The 16,684-nt window shown below is 50.0% G+C and overlaps 7 protein-coding genes across 7 annotated transcripts; 4 read left to right on the top strand and 3 right to left on the bottom strand.

Moving 5' to 3' along the window:
- Positions 1 to 824: 824 nt before the first annotated feature.
- CC1G_08454 (hypothetical protein) lies at positions 825 to 3,036 on the top strand (the record flags this gene model as incomplete). Its single annotated transcript, XM_001834757.2, has 9 exons — positions 825 to 1,033; positions 1,114 to 1,238; positions 1,290 to 1,677; positions 1,741 to 1,872; positions 1,930 to 2,103; positions 2,169 to 2,371; positions 2,453 to 2,681; positions 2,744 to 2,857; positions 2,943 to 3,036. The coding sequence occupies 9 exons, from the start codon at positions 825 to 827 to the stop codon at positions 3,034 to 3,036; spliced, it is 1,668 nt and encodes a 555-aa protein (XP_001834809.2).
- A 1,140-nt stretch (positions 3,037 to 4,176) lies between these two features.
- Positions 4,177 to 5,199, top strand: CC1G_08453 (hypothetical protein; the record flags this gene model as incomplete). The annotated part of the gene is made up of 1 exon (XM_001834756.2): positions 4,177 to 5,199. The coding sequence occupies one exon, from the start codon at positions 4,177 to 4,179 to the stop codon at positions 5,197 to 5,199; it is 1,023 nt and encodes a 340-aa protein (XP_001834808.2).
- A 563-nt stretch (positions 5,200 to 5,762) lies between these two features.
- On the bottom strand, positions 5,763 to 7,645 carry CC1G_15405 (hypothetical protein; the record flags this gene model as incomplete). Its single annotated transcript, XM_002910081.1, has 7 exons — positions 5,763 to 6,401; positions 6,464 to 6,644; positions 6,668 to 6,686; positions 6,730 to 6,839; positions 6,886 to 6,923; positions 6,982 to 7,390; positions 7,440 to 7,645. 7 exons carry the CDS (start codon positions 7,643 to 7,645, stop codon positions 5,763 to 5,765), a joined length of 1,602 nt encoding a protein of 533 aa, XP_002910127.1.
- A 137-nt stretch (positions 7,646 to 7,782) lies between these two features.
- Positions 7,783 to 11,645, bottom strand: CC1G_15404 (hypothetical protein; the record flags this gene model as incomplete). Its single annotated transcript, XM_002910080.1, has 13 exons — positions 11,373 to 11,645; positions 11,113 to 11,319; positions 10,684 to 11,048; positions 10,408 to 10,632; positions 10,174 to 10,359; positions 9,913 to 10,112; positions 9,438 to 9,857; positions 9,284 to 9,384; positions 9,058 to 9,230; positions 8,809 to 9,003; positions 8,336 to 8,746; positions 7,834 to 8,285; positions 7,783 to 7,807 (listed from the first exon to the last, which is right to left on the bottom strand). The coding sequence occupies exons 1-13, from the start codon at positions 11,536 to 11,538 to the stop codon at positions 7,783 to 7,785; spliced, it is 3,126 nt and encodes a 1,041-aa protein (XP_002910126.1). The 5' UTR covers positions 11,539 to 11,645.
- Positions 11,646 to 12,088: 443 nt separating this feature from the next.
- On the top strand, positions 12,089 to 13,461 carry CC1G_08451 (hypothetical protein; the record flags this gene model as incomplete). The annotated part of the gene is made up of 5 exons (XM_001834754.1): positions 12,089 to 12,575; positions 12,633 to 12,664; positions 12,733 to 12,933; positions 12,981 to 13,268; positions 13,339 to 13,461. 5 exons carry the CDS (start codon positions 12,089 to 12,091, stop codon positions 13,459 to 13,461), a joined length of 1,131 nt encoding a protein of 376 aa, XP_001834806.1.
- A 247-nt stretch (positions 13,462 to 13,708) lies between these two features.
- CC1G_08450 (mo25 protein) lies at positions 13,709 to 15,731 on the top strand. The gene is made up of 7 exons (XM_001834753.2): positions 13,709 to 13,901; positions 13,986 to 14,046; positions 14,104 to 14,416; positions 14,466 to 14,598; positions 14,665 to 14,874; positions 14,979 to 15,084; positions 15,141 to 15,731. The coding sequence occupies exons 1-7, from the start codon at positions 13,791 to 13,793 to the stop codon at positions 15,194 to 15,196; spliced, it is 990 nt and encodes a 329-aa protein (XP_001834805.2). The 5' UTR covers positions 13,709 to 13,790; the 3' UTR covers positions 15,197 to 15,731.
- Positions 15,732 to 16,171: 440 nt separating this feature from the next.
- On the bottom strand, positions 16,172 to 16,600 carry CC1G_08449 (hypothetical protein; the record flags this gene model as incomplete). Its single annotated transcript, XM_001834752.1, has 2 exons — positions 16,172 to 16,393; positions 16,451 to 16,600. The coding sequence occupies 2 exons, from the start codon at positions 16,598 to 16,600 to the stop codon at positions 16,172 to 16,174; spliced, it is 372 nt and encodes a 123-aa protein (XP_001834804.1).
- Positions 16,601 to 16,684: the final 84 nt, after the last annotated feature.

The following is a 16,684-nucleotide window of genomic DNA, read 5'->3' as shown; positions in this document are numbered from 1 at the left end:
GGAACTCGCAAGGGCGATAGAAGACGTTGATCCGTCCTGGCCTCCCTCTCCTCATCTTGTATCGATTAGCCACCTGTTATGATATGAGATCTCTTGTTTCTTTGGTCGATAGCTTGTATTATCTCGCTTTCGCTTTCGTATATAATTATCGATTATGTATCATAGAGGAAACTTTTTACAGATACCCGAAATATACCACGCTTTTGAATGAATGCTGGGAGGGACTTTAGGTTTTAAGTTAAGGGGAGGTACATGGCGGGTGAAAACCCCCGACGCCCGACACGGATGGGGCGCGATTGGTGATCCGCCTTTCCATTCTTGGAGATCGGGCCGACGCTGAGGTGAGCTCCACGGGCGCTAATGGAGTTTTCGAGGATTGGGTGTTCTCTCTGATTCCGCACACGTAATACAGGTACGGTGAAGATAGATGACATGGGGAATACGGTGCCCTATGGCCCTACATACTTACTTCCCACTTCTCGCAGTTTTGCTACGTGAAACGGCAGACAACACCATTCATCGAAGACTAATTCGGGCGCTGAACATTCCGTAGGTGCCTTTCCATTCTATTGTCTCCACTCAACTTAGGTGCGTACCTTCAATTATACGTAATGAGCATCTAAGAATATGCTCAACACGCACGATATTCTCGCACGATCTCCATCAACAGGTCTGCTGAGCACCGTCACCTGGTTGGAGGCGCCTATTCCAATTCATTACTCTCTGGGTCCTGCTATCACCTGACTGGAGTCTCCCTTCGCCACTCAGGGGACGTGCGGCGCGCAGTATAAAGGAAGGACGAGTCTGCTATCTGCTTTGCTCACATGCCCCAAGCTTCGTCCTCTTCGTACATCCCACTGCCGCAGAGCGAAGAGGACCCGAGCTTGCTATCTGTGTATCAGAGACACACCAATCGTACAATGGAAGGACGTGATTCTAAAGTTGAGGATTCGCCTCCGCTTTCCCCTACTGAAAGACCTGGCCCCGATCGTGATGGGGTGAAGGTGTCGAAGATTACGAGGTGGAGGGCTAGGTGAGTTTTGGTTTTTCTTTCCCAATGGCAACAAGTTCGCATTGTTTATTGACTTCCTAATGATTTTCTACATAATGTAGCTACCATGGTGCATTAGCATTCAATATCGCGGCGTTCATTATCCCAGCTATCTATGGCACTTTGTCGAAGATGTGGATTGCAAATATCGATTCCTCGCTGGTGTCCACAGCGGATGCATACACCTGTTGGTTTACATTTCATTCGTTAGTAGCTTGCGTCATCTGAAATGTCATAGATTTCTCGTGTGTCGTTGAAGTCCTGAACGAAGGTCTTCCTCGAGCCGCCTGGTATGTCATCATTTCTTCCCTCCTTCACCAAGCTCTCTATCCACACACTGTTTCATACAGGTCAACGATTGGACGCGGAGACACGACGCTCGACACCCCAACCCAGCTCCTCTCCCGTCTCTCCCTCACTTACACCCTCATATCCGTTCAGTCGATATGTGGCTTCGTCCTCTCCATCGTCTTCCTCGCTGCTGCCCCGGGATTCGTCCAAACCTTTGTCCCAGGGGACGCACGCGAGGTGTCCATTAAGTTTATTAGGATTTTGGCGTTTGATGCGTTGGCGAGTACGGTCAATACTGCTGTTAGTCTTGGGACGAGGGCTTTGGATAAACCTGAGTGAGTGGATTACTGGTTGTTCTTGGGTGATAGTCGTTGTTGAACGCGTGGTGGTGATGACAGTGTACCGTTGATGATGTCCTCGGTGCAGACTGTTATTCAGATTTTCTTGGAGCTTGCGTTGGTATCGACGGTTCATGTGAAGGGGTTCACGCCGACTATCCAGACTGTGGCGACTATCAAGCTTGTTTGCGAGTAAGTTCAGGCTTCATGGTGCACGTCCCCGTTTGAACCTCAGTCTGCCATACGTAGCTTGGTTGGAGCAGCAACAGGTCTCGCGTACTTCATCTACCTAGTCAAGAGGACGACTTCCCAGCGCTCCATTGATACAAAGGGACTCAAATGGTTCTCATTTGACTCCCTCAAAGTCTTAATCAAGCCTGGTCAATGGACGTTCGCCGAGAGCGCCATCAGGAACGCAATCTAGTACGTCAGTTCTTACATCTCCTTTCATCCGGACTCAAATCTCCTTCATCGCCTCGGTGCGATAGTCTATGGCAAATCCGAGGTGTGGTATCGATGGGCCAGAGCTACGCAACAGCATGGGGAGTGTTTAATACGATCCGATGGGGGCTTGTTATGGTCCCCGTTTTTTCCCTTGAAGCTACCTCGAACGCGTTCGTGGGCCATCGATGGGGTATCTACCGCGAGGCAAATCCTCATCCTGCGCGGCCTTCGTGGATGGATATCAAGTGTACGTCTGACTCAATTCTGGCGCCCATTTTTCACGTCAGGGACTAAGTTCTAAGATTAATGTAATACCAAACACCCACAGTCATCACAACGCCAGCACTCCGCTCGGTCGCTCTTGTCCTCCTTATCGAAGTCCCACTCTTCATTGCGCTCTCCGTGCGCGGGGCGGCACCCTTTGCGAAGTACCTCTCCAACTCGGACGAGGTGGCCGAGATCACCGCTATCATGTGGAGGAGTATTGATTGGTGCTACATTTGCTATGGTGTTTCGACGCAGTTGGCTACGATATTGTTGGCGACTCAGACGAGATGGTGAGTGCATGATCAGGTCTATACCTTATGTGCTACTAGTAACGACCTGTGGGATGATTCAGGTATCTATACCAAAGTCTCATCTCGAACATATTCTATGCGCTTCCTTGGGCGATTGCGTTACCGCGAATTGGAATAACGCCTGACACGGCGTGGAAGTATCATAAATGGGTCTTGTGAGTACCGAATCTTACCTCGCCATTCTCCCCTCGGTATCATGATTTGAGTCTCAGTACCGCTGACCATGCAATTGTTTCTTAGTGGAGGAAGCTTGGTTGTTAGTCTTGTCATTATTTTGGTGGTGGTTAGTGTTTGGATTGTGCGGTTGAGAGGGTGGAAGATTCGCGCTGCCTAGCCTGATTGGCTCCTGAACTTGAATTTGAGATGAGTGGTATTACTGCAATTCATGTACGATAATGAGAGTTGGTCCTGAGCGGACTCCCCGGCACCTATACATCTAACAATATATCTTTTATTCCAATACTTGGTCAACATGAATAAACCTTCCAGGATGTCGCTTTTTAGGGGCAAACACCCGACGCCTCAGTGAGACCTGAGCGCCTTAGCGGTACATTGCCGGGAACGGCCGAAGGAACAATCAACGGCAAATATCAATAATAGGCCGGTTTCCCGGTACACTCTTTCGCTCCGTTTTCAAGTTATCTTCGTCCTCAACCACGACGACCCAACTCTCGATTCTCTAAAGTTTTCTCCTGAATAACCTTGTCTATAATGAATCTACGCGCCGAACTTTCTTCCGTCAAGGGCGGGCGCAATGCTCAACGGAAAATCCGAACTCTCGAGGGCGAGCGCCAACGTCGTCGGGAACGCGTCGCGCGTTACCGCAAGGAATTCGCATACTGCTCGTGGTACAGGATGAATAAAGCAACTGAGTTTCTGAAGAAGAAATTGGCGAGAGGGAAGGCGATGAGGGCGAGTCTCAATCTTCGCGATGCAAAAGAGCGGTTCGTACTGTTTCCCTTGCTTGGCGACGCTGCTCCTCCAGCAGCGATTATGTTTATAGAGTTTGTATTATATCGAAGAGCGGTCTCAAGATCGTCCAACCTATGGAAATTGTTCCTTCGATGGATTGGATATCTTCAACATATGGCGGACGCCCTGAGAGGCAGAATAACCGCAGTCAAGGTGGGTATCGCTTCTATGGGCTTCAGTGGCTCTGTGCTTAGGCTGAAAACATGAAGCCCCGGAAAATGCGTCCCCCATCCAGGTCTTTCCTCCGGAAATCCTAGAGGATATCTTTCTCTCTATTCCAGGGTACTTTGAACTTCACCAATCTCGCCAGACGGCTCCATGGAATCTTGGTTCTGTTTGTCAGTCTTGGCGGAAAGTCCTCTGCTCTTCCCAAAGACTCTGGACTCGAATCAGGGTTTCCTTCCATTCTCTTGGATACGCCGAGAGAGAAGAGAAGAAAAGCCGCTTGATCTCACGACGGTTGTCATATTTCCTTCAACGTTCGGGTAACCTACCACTCTCGATGGAATTCTCAAAACGCTCCCGACATGACAACTTTGCTTCCAGGACCTGGAAACACTTCTTCAGGCTGTTGTTGGCGGAGCGACACCGGTGGGTCGGTCACATTAATGCCGATTGGATCACAACTTCCCGTCTTCGACTCGCGCCGATCGATGCTTTGTCCTCGTATCAATATCGTTTCCCCAATGTTACAGCCGTCAGCTTCCCCCATGGTACCTTTAACTCCCTGCTTTCAAAGTCGCAGCTGGAATTCCCTTCCCTCCGAAAAGTTATCGTCGGAGAGATAGAAACCTACCTTACTGCATACTGGGGTCGATATCCCTTAACCTTGCAGCACATCGTTGCGTTTCTCAAGAGACACGAGGAGCACGTCGACTCTCTGGAATTGCGCATGGAGCGGAAGGACCAATTCAGTCGATTCGATTGCGGAGCATTCGCCACCTTCTTGGCGGAATGGGCTGCGGTCGTTGACAAACCAGCTTTAAAAAGCTTGACACTCGAAGTCCCTCCGCATTCCTCACCCCAACGCTTGATGTCTGGGTGGGGATACGAAGGCCCCCCAACGCTTTCGACGATCCAGCGACTTCGAATTGATGGTCAGCCGAGTGTCATAGTTGCCCTCCTCTCCTGGCTGGATATCCCGTCTCTACGTGAACTCCAGCTGCGTGTCGCCCGGTCTGGTGGATGGGCGTTTAATCGTTGGTCGGATAACGAATGGGATGGCCTCCATCCAGTCCTTTTCGCCTTTTTGGATCGACCAAATATCAAGGCCAGCCTTGAGAGTCTGGAACTCCGCACCTTTTTTGATTACCGGCGAGCCAAGTTCGATAGAGGGTTCTTGGAACGGATTGGTCCACTGCCAGAGTTGTGCAAACTGTCGCTCTTACCGATTCCTTCCTTCAACTGTGACAAGGCGCTTCCTTCAATCGAGTTCACCGATGGCCAGGCCTCCATCACTCCGCGCTCGCTGGGCTTAGATACCCTTTTCCCCAGGCTCAAAGAAATTTTGGTCCGAAGATACTAGCAGCAGTTCATGTGCCAAGGAGTATGGAAAAGGGACGATTTTCTTGTTGAGCCTCGACACGGACAAAGCGAATTGGTTGAAGGGATTCGGGCACAGCGTAGGAACGGTCGAGCTCGTAGATGTACGAATAGCTCGGATGTAGTACTCCCCTCCGCATCAATTAAACGCTCGTTCCCCTCCAGACGCCCCTGCTGGGCCTTCACAGTGTCTGACATCGCATTTACAGGTTTGATGTTCTCTCGGAGAGATTGCGGAGATGATGCCATAGTCATAAACTTCCGAAGCGTGTCGGAAAACTCTAAGCCGGGTTCCCACGGGCTTTTACGCCGGTGCCGAGCTAACGGCTTTAAACGGTGAACCTAAACGTTATAACTCCGCAACCTAATTTGAAATCCCGTTAGAACGCCGTAAAAACAACAGGTCAAGCTGGTCGTACCTCGTCCATCGCGTCCATTGCTCACCGCTTCCCCAGATTCATATCAGACGCTTTCCATTGGGAAATACGCTATGTACAAGTTATCTACGGGTCTCGTAATGTGCTCATCACCACCAGGACACCGATCTTAGGAACCCACCACCCTCTTTCGCAACGTTCGAGTCGGCGCAGCTGCAAGGTTATCAACACTTCGATTCTGGCCTCCACACCGTCCGCCTCGCCCACGTCGAACACCTTTTCCACCCTTCGCTGGAGCTTGCTCGACTGGTGCCGGTCCCTGGAGTGATGCAGTAGCGCTACCAACCTCGACATCGGATGCAGGTCCATCAAGATTTACTGCTGGAAGCGCAATCGTATTCTGGGCAGTGATTGGCTCAGTGTTGACTGGGACGGATGGGGAAGGCGCTGGACCGATACTGGAGGGCTGGGGAGGTTCAGGGACAGTTTGTGGATTTGTAGTGTCGTTGGTGAGTGCAGTGTCTTGGGCCTCGTCGTTCTCCCTCGCTGATGGTTCTCCCCCATCCAAATTCATCGCCTGCAATGCCTCCGACAATTCGTCCTCACTATCGTTCTTTTCCTCACTCCCGTCGGCGAAAACCAGCTCGTTGTACCAGTCGAAGAGGTCGAGCATTTGTTGGGAGCTCTGGGGTTTCCTCAATGCCTCGAGAATAAACCGCTTGCAGAAATTGTAAAGCTCCTCGTATTTGATGCCGGATTGGGGGCCAACAGTGTCCCAGGACTCGTCGGACGAATGAATAAAGACAGTCTGAATTAGGATCAGATAGGTTTTGAGTTATTGGCATTGCCGGGCTGTCCAAGGGTACGTACCGCCACTACAGCGAGAGCGATAACGCCAGGTGTTACCCGCTCGATCCTCCAAATCTTCCCATTGCTGTTGCTTGCTAGGGACTGTACCTCTCCATCTGGCCCAGAGAGAGACGTTGGGCCGAAAAGGAGGCAGCGGATGAACTGTGGTATATTGTGTAAATAGGATATCCGATGGATGAAACTGAAAACATTATAATTACTCACCTCGACGAGCCAAATACACCTGAAAATGACTGAGAAGTCTTTCGTTTGGTTCTCGAACATACACGGGCGGTAGAAAGATGATTTGGCTGTGTCGGGGAAGGAAATGAAGAGGGCGAAAGTATCAGCACGATCTTTTCCTCGCTTCGAAGCATTGTAGATTCCGGGAGGAGGGCTGAGGAAGGCAAAGATATGAGGGGCCACCTTTCGGCAAATTTGACCAGATGGTTCGGCGATGGACGTTCATCACGTCAATAAACTAGACAACAGAATTCAGAAATCAGAATAAAGTAGATGTTGCAAACAGAATCACTTACTGTATCACGGAAATGGGATGAACGCTCAATCTTGATATGTAATTCATCAGGAATTCGGTCGTAGAGTTCAGCAGTTTGACCACGGATTTTTGCAGAAGCCGAATGATAGCGGTTGGGGTCAGATGGGTCGATGTTGGGGTCAGGCTTGAGAAAAGCAGCAGGGTTGACAATGAACTCGTCCATATACAGGACGTGGCGAGCCCAACGTCCAATGTCATCATCTTCGGTCGTCTTGGCTTTGGTAGTGGCATTTTTCCCTGACTTCCGGGATTTGAGTACCTTAATCTCGTGCTCGAGCTTGATGTTCTGGACCTTGAGTTCACGTATTTCCTTGGAGGCGTCGCCGAGAGCCAGTTGAGCAGACTTGACAATCTGTTGCATAGCCCAGCCAAAGTGTTCAGTATCATGACTGTTGATGACCGAGGACCGACGACCGAGAAATGGCAAGCGAGACACACACCTGCATAAATTCTTCGCGTGATGTAAAGTCTGTCACCGTTGGAAGAGCAAAGGTGATTTCAACTGCGTCGGGATTGCGGGAGCTGGAGGAATCGTCGTCTGTAAGCGCAGCACTAGAGTCGGATATGGAGTTGAGGGCATCAACAGTGAACTCCCCATCTTCATCTGAAGCGGGTTCTGTCCGCTTTCTTCTGGTTCGACCCATCGCAGATAGCAGACACCAAACAGTGGGTATACCGAGAGGAAAATGGTTCGAGTAGTCCGACTCTTATGTACATGTAACATCGCGCAGTCAAGAGCTAAAATATTTTGTCTTTCTATACATCTACCTGGTTTTGGTTATTAGCATTGGGATACTGTATTGTTTCTAGGAGACAAGGAAAAGAAACACACCTGGCGATGAAATCCTTAACTCTAAGGAACATATCTCCATCGGAGACGTCAAAAACGAGGTAATTCTCTTCCCTTTCTCCGAATGCTGGCACGAGAAGAACACCGCGTGTAATTAAATTGGTCGAGATGATCACGAAATGGCCACTGGTTCTTGGCTTTCTGCACACTCTGAGTAACCCAAGTTCTCTGTCTTTCCTCCGCTGTGCTTCGGTTACTGGGCCATCGTATAACTCGACAAAAGCAAGTGGGAGTGTGCGGTTGAGATCGGGGATGTCAATGGTGAAGGTTGAAACGAGGCGAGCAAAACATCGGGTGATGTCATCGCCATCGAGCAAAATGGGATCATATCGTGCATGATGCTGGTAATCAGGGTTGCACCGAAGGAGGGTCACATCCAATTCCCAAGTGACCCTGCATTCGTAGAACGTTTTTACGAAGCAGAATTCATGGATCTGAAACACGAGGGTTAGTACGGATTTTGGAAATGGTGTGCGGAGCGAACCAAAGTCGTGTCATGCAAGGAAAATGTTGATGGAATTTCACCACTTTGAATTGCTGCAGAGATGTACGTCCCCAAAGCCGATCTGAATCCTTTGAATCGAGGATCCTGGCGTCTCTCAGAGACGAAGAGTTGGAGTGTAACGGGCTTCTGCGGTGAGCCCAGGCTGATGTTTCCGAAAACATTTGACGTGGTTTCCTTTTTCTTCCGATGCATCAAGCCCCCGCCGTCGATGACGTGAATCACATCTCCTGAGCCCAAACTAAGATTCTCAGAGTCCTTTTGAGCAACATCGCCCTCAATGTCACTAGCTGCATCTGAATCTGGGTCAATGAGGTTGCTTCTGCCGTGATACATGTCAATCTTGCTGCGAATATATGCGGCTGTGTAGCACCAGTGCTCAAGCTCGAGGATCTGGTTGGACGACGGCTCATGACATTAGAAATTGGAACAGTGTGAGGCAATCATGGTCTTACCTTTCCTTCGAAATTCTTGAAGTTTGTCATAAAGCGGTAAAAGTCTTTTAGAATTGGGTGCATGCCTTCATTTGGCTTGGTATTGTAATTTCGCGTCACACCCTTGAGGTAAATATCCCGCGGAAGATGTGTATGCGCGTGAATCTTTGGGAATGCCCAGTTCTTTGACGCCTCAGGTGTAAGAGAGATGTATCTCTGTTAAAAGTCCATCAGATAAAACATTGATGCAACATCGGGAGGAAGGTTTACCTTCAGGGAAACTTCAAAACGGCCCAACTCATCCGAAATTTCTTGGATCGTATCTTCAGTATGATTTGTAAACGATGCGAGTATGTCGAGATTCAGGAAGTGGCGTATGCACTTCAGGAGCTCGTGGCCCACTTTATCTTGGGGCGGAAAAATGTTGAAGGCGATAAACAGTGCTACCTAGGGTCAAAACTGAGTAAATGTTGCAGCACGGAATTAATGAAAAAACTCGCCTTCATCAAATCTTCGTTCTTATTACCATCTTGGTATTTGGTGCTCAAGACTTTGTTGAAGCGGTTAAGGCCTTGCCAGGACGGGAAACTCCTTGCTCTAATGAATATTCATCAGCACTGTAATGCATTAGAAGTTGATACCATTCTCACCGGTCCTCGAGCTCCTGTAATTTCTCCATGCCATAATTATCCTCGATGTGCTTCAACAACGTCACCCACAGGTGCTTAGCACCCAGGCCATTAGCATAGCTATGTAGTCGATCGAAGGAAAGAGCTCGGAATGGGTTCGAGTTTGCTACATTCGAAAACGCGTTCTGATGATAGTCAATATTGATACACTTCCAACTGAAGCGGCAAGCGTCACCTTTACTGGACGCAATCCGTCTGGTTTCAGGAACTCTATCCTGCTCTGTCACTCCTTTAGTCAATGCCTCCGAGACCATGGATTCAGTCTGTGCGACGTCGCGCTCAGTGTTGCTCTTGGTAAGTTCCAGCATTTCATCAGCCTTGACGAGGCAGATGGGGCATGGACTCAAGCTGCCTGCCCCTCGAATGTTCGCCATGGTGCATCTTTGCAGTTCCATTAAATCAGAACGACGACAGTGATAACAACATTGCGACTTACTGCTCCTCGTAGTCCGCAGACAGTATGATGATGGCTGGAAAGAGAAATCTTTCGATACCATCCCCACATCGCACCCAGCAACCATTTTTTGCGTGGTCACGGATGGTATCAAGAAGCTTCTTGAAGCTATCATGCCAAACGACGCGCTTCCAATCTGCATAGTCCTTCTTCGATGCCTTTTTCTTGCTCGTTTCCTTAGGCTAGCAAAGATTAAGAGAGATTGTTAGGATTTGATTGAGGAGTGATAAGGGTTGAACGTACGACCGGCAACCAACCAACAACTCGACCACCCCCAAGAACAGACTCTGAGCCATTACGGATGTCAATAGGCAGGTTAGCAAGCCTTGCATACACTGGGTAGCCCTTCTCTCCTCCGAAAGACGATAGCTCCGTCTTGTCCGCATAAAGGAGAAATGCGAGTGGTTTCCCTTCTGCCGGGAGGCTCGACTGTACGATAAATCAGTACAGAACTAGGTGGAGAAAACAGAACCATACCTGAACATCGTAGAAACTGTCGGCTGTCCAAGGCTCATTAATGAATCGGATCCAACGCGCGCGCTTTTCGTCGTATTTGAATAAGCGTTGAGCATCCCACTCAAAGAATGGTGCCAGCTCCTCATTTTTGACCAGATCGAGTGCCCAGTCCCACAGCGACCTGCTGTATAGTTTGAACTCCTGTTTTTCATTCTTGTACGTAGCGGGGATGGTATCACATTTAATCTACAGCAGCGAGTTTGCTTCACAGTAGTAATGGTGGTAACAACAACATACCGGTGTCAGCAGTTGGGAAGCTTCCCTCCAGCACCGTGAAAGATCGTCGTAGGTCTCTATCGTAAGTTTATCATCCCCCTTCATGCAACGGTGGAAGAGTGATAAGAAAGCGCTGATCTGCTTCTGGTTTAGACAGCACCGGAGAGCCAGCTCGCCGAACTCAAAATCAGCTTCGGTAGCGAAAGGGTAATGAGGGGGATGTTTGCTCGAGGGAGGATTGGTCTTCGAGCGATGCTGTCGTCGATAATTCTCAAACGCGTCGTGACGAGCTGGCCTTTCGGAGTGAGGATGGTATTCTGTCCGGATATCGTCATGTTGCGCAGGGCGGGATGGCTCTGACACGGGGATATGGGGTGAGGGAGGAGCTGGAAAGCAGACACAAGTCAGCGCCCACGGGCCACAGTGGTTCAAGCCCGAGACGAGACTCACCTTGAACAGACGGATGCTGTGGGTGATTATCCTCAGCATCAACTGCACCGAGAAACTCGGGCAAAGGCTCTGAGAGAACCTGTTCTAGGGTAGCAGGGCCGCCCTCTTGCGGTAGCTCAGGCGCCTCTTTGCGGTTACTACGACGTTGCTTTCCAATTGGACGGTCCTCCCAGGGCTTCAGGGTCCTGACTTTGGCAGGGGTACCGCCTGAACATATAGACGTCAGCGTGCCGGGGGATCGTGGTATAGGGAACCAGTACCTTGCTTCTGCCGCCTAGCCTCATCTGCTTTCCTCAGTTCCCGCTCCAGCTGCTCCTCCTGCAACCGTCCTTCCAGTTTGCGACGACAGGCCGGGGTATGCTTCACCAAGCTCTTGAAGGTCTTCTCGCAAATCGGACACTTCTGTTTATGTGGAGATTCAGGCATCGAAACGTGGATTGATAGTTGTAGGATGTAACGACAAAGCAAAAAAAAGAGAATATGCTGGCAAATGACAAGAAACAAGTGATAGCGAGTGAGCAACGTCGACGAGGTGACCAACACGAACAACCAACGTTTGAACCCCGTGATAACGGTCCGTGCCGGATATCGGCACCGTTATAACTCAATACAGAGTTATAACGGTTCCCAACGGTGATCCAACGGACCGTGCCGTTATAACTCCGGTTAGGAGTTTTCCGACACGATCCACTTATCCTCGGAGACTTGGGCTGCTATTTCTCCGACCCGCGCGTTGAGGATGCAGTCTCGATTGGAAGTCAAGATACCGAGCTTGGCAGGGTCTGGGATAAATAAAGGGCAAGGTGTAACCCCAGCGGAATGGAGTTTTCGTAGAAAACGCTCGCGCATTAGGCTACCCGATACGCATTCCTGTGACTTCGACCGCGCCGCGGTTGTCTACTTGCTTCCGTTCACCCGCGTCTCTTTGAAGGCCACACCCACCTCGATACATACAAACGTAGTCTCAGCAAAGACCATGACCACGGAAATTCAGAACGTTGTGGTAGTTGGGGGAGGGGCTGCTGGAACGATGATATGTCGGAAATTGTCAACGAAGCTCGACCCCCGGCGGCACAAGCTCATCCTCGTCACCGCACGACCTTACTACACCCACCTCCCGCCATGCATTCGGATGGTCGTCACTCCGCAAGGCGCTCTCGAGAACCAAGTCCACATTCCCTATGACACCCTCTTCACGGGAAAGAGATCCATCGGACGGGTCGTCATCGCCAAGGTCGTCGGAGTCGACGAAAATGACGACAAGAAAGGCGGCAAAGTACGCCTGGACAGCGGGGAGACTATCGACTTTGCGGTCTTGGTCGTAGCAACGGGGTGTACTTGGGAAGGGCCGCTGAATTTCCCGGATGGAAGAGAAGAACTCGAGAAGTGGCTGGCGGAGTGGAGGGACCGGTTTTGCAAAGCGGAGGATGTGGTTATTGTTGGTGGTGGTTCTGTGGGGATAGGTAGGTTTGCCAAAACGATAAGCCGTTTTTCTCGTGTTTAGGGCTGAATGGCGGTAGAATTTGCGGGGGAGATTAGGGATTTGTCGCCGGTGAGTGCGAAGGTTGTGGAGAGTTGTAAATTCGAAGGAGGAGCTAATTGTGGAGTTGGCATTTGTAGACGAAGAGGATAACGATTGTCCATGACCAGTCGCTGCTCCTAAACGATGCGTACCCGGATAGTTTCAGAAAGCTTGCAGCGAAGAATATAAGGAAGAGGGATGTAGAGATCATTTTGGACGATGCGATTCATGATTTGGGGATTTCGGACGCGAGCACGATTCGAACAGCCAAAGGACGCTTGCTGGTTGCTGATTTAGTGGTTCGTTCTTACCGTTCAACATAGGACCTTCGCTCACCTTCTTCCAGATTCCATGCCGCGGACCACGACCAAATACCAGTTTCCTGGCGGGACTTGAAGATGGACCAATCAATCACGCTGGATATGTGCATGTTATCCCGACATTACAAGTTTGGAGACACCCGAGAATCCTAGCAGCCGGAGACATTATCGACCGGGATGAGCAGAAGCAGCTTCAAAAGTACCCCTATCACGCTGACGTAGTTGTTCGGAATGTCCTGGATATCCTGAAGGGTCGTCAACCGGAGGCACTATATAAGGGGTGCTACGAGCGTATCGTCATATCGAATGGCAAGGTGAGTGTCATGTCGTCTCTCGGGTCTTCGCCGTTTGTAAGGCGATAGCTGACTGTTTGTTTCAATGCAGAGAGCTGGCGTCACATATTACAGCTACTGGGGTCCGGAACTTCAATTCGGCGATTGGGTGTCGCAAGTGACCAAGTCGACAGTGTTTTCGAGGGACCATGCAAAGCAGAAGCTTGGTTTCTGATAGCCCTAGACGCTGGATGTTTGTCGATACCGTTCATGATAGACATTGAATCAGTTAGCTTGCTCTGTGAAATTCGAGGACCGTCGTCAGAGACAGAACGTCGCAGAAGACAAAAGCTGAAAACAGGGGCACTGACGACATGAAGCGCGGGCCGGCGTGCCGTGCAGCGGACAGTGAACCAGAACCGGATTAGGAAGGTGGCCGAAATGGGTGATTGCAGGCGACGACGGCTTGCCTTCAGACCACGACACTGACGACCCTCTTGACGACTGCGACGACCACCTGTGACCCAATAGCCTCTGATATCTGCTTATCTCTGATTCACCGCCATGAATTTCTTCAAAACCAAGCCACGGACACCGCCAGATCTCGTACGGGGGTTGCGAGATGTGATACCAAGACTCGAGAACAGTGCACCGGGTGGCGAGACGAGGAGAAAGGTGAACGACGCTCTTTTTCTGTCTCTGGACGCCTCAAAGTAGCCGTGAATCCGCCTTCTCTAACCTCTTGATCTCATGAACAAGGCTACAGAGGAGGTCTCCAAGAATCTGCAGCAAATCAAGGCAATGCTGCTCGGTGACGGAGGTGTGTTTCGAGGCTCATTCCTCGTTGGCGCTCATGTATGAACTAACAGCATTCCAGAGCCGGTTCCAGAAGTCGTCGCACAGCTAGCGCAAGAGACCTACAACACCGATCTGCTGCTTCTGCTGGTGCAGAACATCGCCCGGTTCGAGTTCGAGGCGCGTAAAGACGTCGTCCAGATATTCAACAACCTTCTGCGTCGCCAGATCGGTTCGCGGTGGCCAACAGTGGAATATCTGTCGTCTAAACCGGACATCGTGTTTGCAGCGCTCGCGGGATACGAGAATGAAGAGGTTGCGCTCAACACGGGGATGATCCTCAAGGAGATGTTGAGACATGAACCGTTGGCCAAGATTCTCCTATACTCTGACCAGTGAGTCCCATCCACGTTCATCTAGACCGCTCTCTCACATTCTGTCTAGATTCTACAAATTCCCCCATTATATTGAATCTACAACGTTCGGCATCTCGTGCGATGCGTTTGCCAACTTCAAGGAGACACTAACACGCCATAAACCCATGGTTGCAGAATACCTGGACAGGCATTATGATCGTGTGAGTGGCCCGTCCGCTCACGACCCATACAAACCTCTCTGACTAACTGCACTGCCCTTCCGCTAGTTCTTCTCATCACTGACTACACTCATCCTTTCCACCAATTACGTTACGAAGCGCCAGTCGCTCAAACTGCTCGGGGAGATCCTTCTTGACCGTGCCAACTTCAATGTCATGACACGCTACATCGCCAACGAAGGTAACCTCAAAATGATGATGAACCTGCTTCGAGATAAGAGCAAGAACATCCAATTTGAAGCGTTCCACGTGTTCAAGGTGGGTAGTATCTGTGATTTTGACATTCACCGGTCCCTTTCCATCATTGTGACTCGTCGCGACAAAACATTTGTGCTGATCCGTTTCGCTCTGAATCAACCTAGGTGTTTGTTGCCAACCCCAAGAAACCCCCGCAGATCGAGGCCATCCTCCGAAGAAACAAGGAGAAATTGCTCAACTTCCTCAAGAACTTCCACAACGACAAAGAGGGTGCGAAGTCCTGTCTGATCTCGGTTCGAAGTGCCGTACTCACCCCTTTGCATTAGATGAGCAATTCACGGACGAGAAGCAGTTCCTCATCGTCCAGATTCAGGGTTTGTAAACTTATAGAATTGGACGGTCACGCGGGATACCTGTTCTCCATTCTTCGAACTGCCTCGCCCCTGTCCGACCAACCTCATCATATTCCGCAAATCCATACATCCAACCTCCGTCATCGTCGTCCAGTCCATCCCGTCCAGTTCCGTGCATCCTACATGTATTACCATAATACGTCACCGCCTCTCGGTACCTACTTCCTCTTGTTTGCAATCCCGCCATCGTCGTCCCTTGTCAGACCTCCCTTCCTTACTACCTTGGATACCAAAAGATCTCCCCACACTCCTCTTTTCTTTTGCTTATTCTTGGTGCCTAGACTCTGGACAACAATCTATCGGATTCAACTAGCACGGGAGAATGTTTCAACGAAGAACGGTGTTACGTTTTCCCATTCATCATCATCTCCAACTTGTCCATGATTGTGCATGTCCGACAGCCCCTCTCTCTGCGGAAGTTCACCACCCTCCTCCTTTAGCTGATCGTAATTCATCTATTTCCCTTGCCTCATCTGTTACTCTTTTCCCTTTCTTTTTGCTTTCGTTCGACTCTGGCAGCTTACAGTGTCACATGTGTACTCATACAAAAATAATAATCTACTATCCATTCGAGGGATCTGGTGCTTATTCGATGAGATGTGTAGGTCGATATATATTTTCTGGTCGTTTTAAATGCCCTGTATTTCTGGAGAAAGGATATTCGTAGCCCCGTCACATTTAACTGTCCTTAGGGACCTGGTCGATTCTCCGATCAAAGCGGGTAGATCCTCCATTCCCTAGGGCCCTTTTAGCGCCCAGGTGGGTGAACTCCAGTGAGTTCCTGGCCGCACAGGATGCATTTCTGAGACCAATTCGCGCACACCAGATATATCGAAGGATTGGCTGTTATAGATATCCGTGTACTTTTTGGCGTTTGTCCCTAGTGTGTAGTAAACCCAATCGGTATCTCTGAGAAATCTACCATTCAGGATGGCCCGACATCTTCAGTTGAGCGCTCTTCTTGGTCTGCTGTAATACTGAGCTTGTTGCCTGAGCAGGTCTCTGTTCCTCCAATCCCAAATCTTCTGCTTCACAGTGCGCCAGGCTTTGACGATTGGGTTCTGGCGAACGGTAACTTGTTCACTAGTGCCGTGGTCCCGTATTTCGAGAGAGAATGGTTCCTCTCTTTTGAAAGCCCAGCTACGATCGTAAGGCGAGTTTCCTCGCTACACGATGGGGGCGTTGAGAATCGACATATCGGGGTAGCAAGTGGGTGGACGCACCGAATTGAAGACATTCCGTTCCTTGAGGTCGAAGTCTCTGCTGGCAAACTCGTTGGTGTTGTCAAGGTCCAGTTCCCGAGACTCGAACGCCGCTGATACACGGAGAGCGGAGAACAGGAATATACACAAGGTAAAAAGGATGAATCGCATCGTCGAGGTTTCTTTGGGTTCCTAAGTCCTTGTTGTCGACTAACTTGGGGCCAGCCCTGCACGTTGTTCGTCTGCAGCGAGAGC

This window comes from Coprinopsis cinerea (genome assembly GCF_000182895.1).
Source record: "Coprinopsis cinerea okayama7#130 chromosome 12 map unlocalized cont3.12, whole genome shotgun sequence".
Classification (NCBI taxonomy): domain Eukaryota; kingdom Fungi; phylum Basidiomycota; class Agaricomycetes; order Agaricales; family Psathyrellaceae; genus Coprinopsis; species Coprinopsis cinerea.
Note: the sequence above shows the minus strand (reverse complement) of the source record. Positions and strands in the feature narration are given on the sequence as shown.